General features: G+C 40.6%; 1 protein-coding gene across 2 annotated transcripts; it reads left to right on the top strand.

Annotated features, from left to right (window-relative positions):
- Positions 1–937: 937 nt before the first annotated feature.
- On the top strand, positions 938–3,286 carry C3H8orf88 (chromosome 3 C8orf88 homolog). Of its 2 annotated transcripts, none has more exons than XR_002113467.1 (3): positions 938–1,033; positions 2,349–2,441; positions 3,180–3,282. XR_002113467.1 is itself a non-coding variant. In XM_019614144.1 (3 exons), exons 1-3 carry the CDS (start codon positions 1,222–1,224, stop codon positions 3,269–3,271), a joined length of 309 nt encoding a protein of 102 aa, XP_019469689.1. In that variant the 5' UTR covers positions 1,211–1,221; the 3' UTR covers positions 3,272–3,286. The 2 variants fall into 2 exon arrangements, 1 of the variants encoding a protein (XP_019469689.1); XM_019614144.1 differs by lacking the exon at positions 938–1,033 and adding an exon at positions 1,211–1,345 and having other exon boundaries at positions 3,180–3,286.
- Positions 3,287–4,847: the final 1,561 nt, after the last annotated feature.

Raw genomic sequence — 4,847 nt, 5'->3', positions numbered from 1 at the left:
AGCAGCTTTATCTTGGTTGCCCCATTGACTTTTCTGTCAGGAACTGTTCTGGAGTAGCAGCAGACATGTAATATTTATGTATTTACATATTAATAATTAATAAATAGCGCTGGTTTAGCTAAAGGATAAGGTTGATCTGGATAGGGAAGTAACTGTTTTACATTATAATCCTGGGAGAACAGATGACATGGGCCAGAAGAAACATGATACAATATAAAGTAATAATACACTTGGGAGGGATGACTTCAAACCATACTTCAAATGGCAGGAAACAGGTTAGCAGGTTTGAAGAGGTACTACACCCATTTAAGAATGTGATGGTGCACTGTATAGCAAGAATCTAACTGCAAGCTGTGTTAGGGAAAAAAATGCTACGGGAACGTGACACCTGTATCTATTAGCCTCCATTTCAGGGACAGCGTCGTACTTTGCTCATCTGACTTGAGGCAAATAATTCAGAGATGGCAGTGAAGAAGAAGTAGGATGGTTGGTGGAGCAAAAAAAAGTCTTTATAGGTGAAAATTAGTATGGCAAATCTTAAAGTTAGTAATAAAATATTCCTTATCAAGGTATTTGCTGTTTATGTAATCAAGCTGTGTATGTGATTTTACCTACCTGTTCTGAACCTCTGGAGTCAGAATAAGTGTTAAGAAATTTATGTACTAAAATAATTAAAAGATTTAAGAAGTTAAGGATTTTTCATTAATGTTGTGAACTTAAGTAATATAAATCAGGTGATGACCTGGAATCTAAGAAACTAACATCAGCAAATTCTGATCTGCCTCCTTGGGAGTTAGCAGAGCCGATCCTATGCTGATGCCAGGCCGTAAGAGCAACACGTTTTAACTCCAAAGCAGGACACCGTTCCCTGGTGTCACACACGGTGTGGTTGGGCAGGGTGGCAGGGCTGCTTTTCAGTTTCCAGTGTGTGCTCTCTCGGGCCTGCGGGTTTTCTTCTTCACTGAGGGGGGCTGCACCTGGGGAGGCCTCACGACTGTGTACAAAAGTCACTCGCTTTCTCCTTATTTCTGCGGTAAAGCCCTAAGGAAACATGGCTGTGCTTTAGAGGACGGCTATCTCGGGGCATAGTCCCGCCGGGCGCGGCGCGGGCAGGCAGGCGCTCAGCGACCGTTCAACGGCTACGACGAGGGCCCGGCTGGGGGCGGGCGGGGCTAGGGTGGCCGACCGGGGAGGAGGTTGGAGGTGGGCACCGGGATCTCGATGGCCCACAGAGGGTCGGGGGAGGTGGTGAGCGGCGGGGGACGGGTGGGAGCCGGGTTGTGGGCTGTGCGAGGAAAAGGCCTCGGCTGCGGCAGGTGCCCTGGAGTAAAGCTCCCTCATGGAGGTAGTGCTGCTAAGGCCAGCCTTGCTCTGGTTTTCTTGATATTGCAAGGACAGAATAGTGTATGAATGCAAAAGGTTAGGCTGGGTGACTTGTGGAGATCTCGTGTAGCTTCATTCTTGTACCTACAGGACTTAAAAAGGACGAAGTTGAGCTGTTTTAACACCAACATTGATCTCGCCCCTTCCCAGATTACCCTGTCTTAGTTTCCTTATTTGTGACTGTGTGGTTTTGTGGGCACCCTTGGAAATTTGGGGGCAAGGAGGAGAATGGGATGTTTGTCGTTGCTACATGTGATCTCATTTTGCTCTACAGGAGGATGCTTTCTAAAAATGATTGCTTCATTCTAGAATCTACTAGCACGCATATGCCATTATCAGGATACAGGGGGAAGCTGGTGTTTTCTTTTTCCACCTTCTGATGCAGCAGATATCAAGGATAAGGGGAAATGGTTTTAAGTTGAGAGGGGGGAGATTTAGGTTGGATGTCAGGGGGAAGTTCTTTACTACAAGAGTGGTGAAGTGCTGGAAACAGGCTGCCCAGAGAGGTTGTGGGTGCCCTGTCCCTGGAGGTGTTCAAGGCCAGGTTGGATGGGGCCCTGGGCAACCTGGTCTAGTATTGAATGTGGAGGTTGGTGGCCCTGCCTGTGGCAGGGGGGTTGGAGATTCTTGATCCCTGAGGTCACTTCCAACCCTGGCCATTCTGTGATTCTGTGATATCAGTTCTGCGTTGCTTTGTGTGCGTATTTAGTATCTAGTATATAGCCATAAGTAAGCATTCTTAATTTGGATAAAGTGAAATTTAATCTTGCAAATCAGCAGTCTCAGTTCATTCTGCAGGAGTTTTCATTGCTGCTTTTGTCTTTTCAGCCTTTTCTTTTCTTGAGTTGAGAAGGTTGTAACATAGGGGAATTCCTAGTTTCGTTAGTATCTGTAGTTTCAACCTATGGACTTGATTGTTTCCTGTGAATTTATTTGCTTGTTTATCCTGCTACTTTTTTTTAAAGAGTGGCACTTCAAAATGCTGAAGGGAGCTCAGCAGTTTGTTGGCAAATCCCTCCAACCAGCACTACCTGTGTCCCATTTGTCTTCTAAACAAGGTGAGTAGCTCGCTAAGCTGAAACTTCAGTTTCTTTTAAGGAGATAGGAAGGGTATGTAAGGTTTATTAGAGTTTTAAAGTTAATTAATTCAAACTACAGAGATGTATAGCTGTGCATTGGTCTTTCTACATCATCTCTATGATGAAATCTTAATTTAAAGTACATCAGGTTTTCTGGTTTTGTATCCGTAATTCTGGCAAACTGTAGGAAATCAGATCAGGCCTTAAATTTGGGCTCTTGGGTTAGTTGACTACTTCTGTTGAAACAGAAAGTTCGTTGCTTAATTTAACAGACAGACTATTGTTCAATTTTACTGTATTGTTATCAAGCCTTCAACAAGTTAGTGAAAAATTAAAAAAAAATCTCACCAAATGCAGTATTTATATCAGGTGTATGTATTATCTGTTTGTTGGTTTGTTTTTAAACCTGTTTATGCATTCTGGGTATTACATTACTGCGTTAATAAGTTGGAAATCTGTAGTGGCCAGAGAAACAATGCCAGCATCACCAATGCAGAAAGAAACTAAGTAATTTTTCATAATGTATTAAAATTCATGGTAGAAATGGAAAATTGGTTCTATGTTGAGTTAGAGCTTTTAATGTGTGAATAAATAAATTCCTGTATAATCTGATTGTAGTTGAATTTCAGTAATGCCCTGAAGGCAAGTATCACAAAATAAAAATGCAGGTTACATGTAGAGTACTTTTATTTTAATGTTTTCTCTTATCTTCACCAGCATCAGAAGTTGCTTTCAACTTTCAGACTGAATTACCTAGCAATGCTCAAGTATGTTTGCAGAGTAAAGTTGACTGGGTGAGTACTGAGTGAATACTGAATAACAAAGCTGATGAAGGTGTGTTACAGCATGCCGTGAAATAAAGCTGAGTGGAACCTTTGTGTTTCCCAATGAAAAGTGGTATTTCCAGCTAGTGCTGTCCTTAAATCTGGGTGTTATTAACTAGAAGTGTCAAAAAAAAAAAAAAGCATGAGATTCCAATCAGATGTATAATAATGGAGGCATTTTGTTAGCAGTGTTTCCACTTGCAAAGAGTAAGAAAATCAAACTATGATAGGTTCTGCGCTGTTCTCAAGTCAATTTTCGAGCAGCTAGGTAACAGTGAACAACCTGATTTAAATGATTAATTAACTGTTTAAAAAATTTAAAAATCAACTAATTAAAAAAATTAGTTGAGACATGTAGCCTGTGGAAAATGTTCAGGTTTTCACGAGGTAATACTGAAGCTTGAGCTTTCTCTACAGCTGCTACTGCAAAAAATCCTAGCTGTGAAATTACGTTTCCCTTTGTTACAGGCAAAATGATGTTCAGGGAGTGTAAGTGCCTGAGACTCCGGATAGAGCTTCTCCTGGATTTTGCACTGTGAATAATTTAAAGCAAAGTATTCTTTTTATTCCTTCATGATATACAAAGCAATTTTGAAAGAAAAGATATGGAGAGTGCTGAGTTCACGACATCGTCTAGTATAGAAGGAAAGGCTTGACAAGGCTCTGACACTCAGTTTTAACTTGCAACTTAAGTGTAATGTAAAAATGAACTTCAGAGTTTCGAAAATACATGCACTGATCTAGGACTGTTCTTTATAGATTAATTCCATTCTCTTAAATGCATTTCACATGCAAGCATGTAAAAGACTGTTTTTGCATGTGGTGATTCTCCAGTATTTAGGTCTTGAATTGAAAACCGCACATACCATAAATTGTGATATTAGAAAGCGGTTGGCAGAGTGCTGTGATGCCAGTGATGCAGGAAGAAATGTTGTGGTGACAAAGTCTCACACATTACTATAAATTGCTGTGGCTTTTTGGGGTTTCTTTTATCTTGGGTTTTAAAAAGAAGTGCATTCCAAAACTTCCAGTCCTTCCTGCTTCCTCAGTTCTCCCCCGTCTTCCCCATCTGCCTCAGAATGAGATTAAAAGTCTTTGGCCAATATATGGTAACAGTCTTACACATTACTATAAATTGCTGTGGCTTTGAGAGTGTTTTAATAGACCTTCCTTTGCTGTACTTTGAAGAAGCTTCTTAATAACTAAGATTTGCCATGACTGTTCAGGCATCAGAAAGTGGCAGTTACCAGTGAGTCATGCTGCTAATTCTAACTTAATCCTTCTAAATCCCTAGATCTTTCAGATTTTTTTTCCCTATGGAAGTTGTAGACAGATTAGGAAAAGGTAACTGGTCAACCACAGAAAGTGGAAGTATGAGCAGGGTAACGCTAGAAATATTTTATCACTTCATAATTCTTATCTCTGACTGCAATGTGCTTAGCGTCCCATGAAAATTAGTAGTGCAGTTAAAATACTAAGTGTTGGCTGCTATTTTTTGCAAAAAAATAAATTTCTCCTGCTTTTTACAAATGTAGGTGTTTGAAAGAATGTGAAAGAATTT

Source organism: Meleagris gallopavo, chromosome 3, assembly GCF_000146605.3.
Source record: "Meleagris gallopavo isolate NT-WF06-2002-E0010 breed Aviagen turkey brand Nicholas breeding stock chromosome 3, Turkey_5.1, whole genome shotgun sequence".
NCBI lineage: Eukaryota > Metazoa > Chordata > Aves > Galliformes > Phasianidae > Meleagris > Meleagris gallopavo.
This window is presented reverse-complemented; position numbering and strand designations above follow the sequence as displayed.

Bases quoted from the DNA above. Each gene is read 5' to 3' on its own strand.
- C3H8orf88 (XM_019614144.1), top strand. From the start codon at position 1,222: ATGGCCCACAGAGGGTCGGGGGAGGTGGTGAGCGGCGGGGGACGGGTG. The intron at 1,346-2,348 runs GTAGTGCTGCTA...TTTTTTTTAAAG, and splicing joins AGTAAAGCTCCCTCATGGAG to AGTGGCACTTCAAAATGCTG. The intron at 2,442-3,179 runs GTGAGTAGCTCG...TATCTTCACCAG, and splicing joins CCATTTGTCTTCTAAACAAG to CATCAGAAGTTGCTTTCAAC.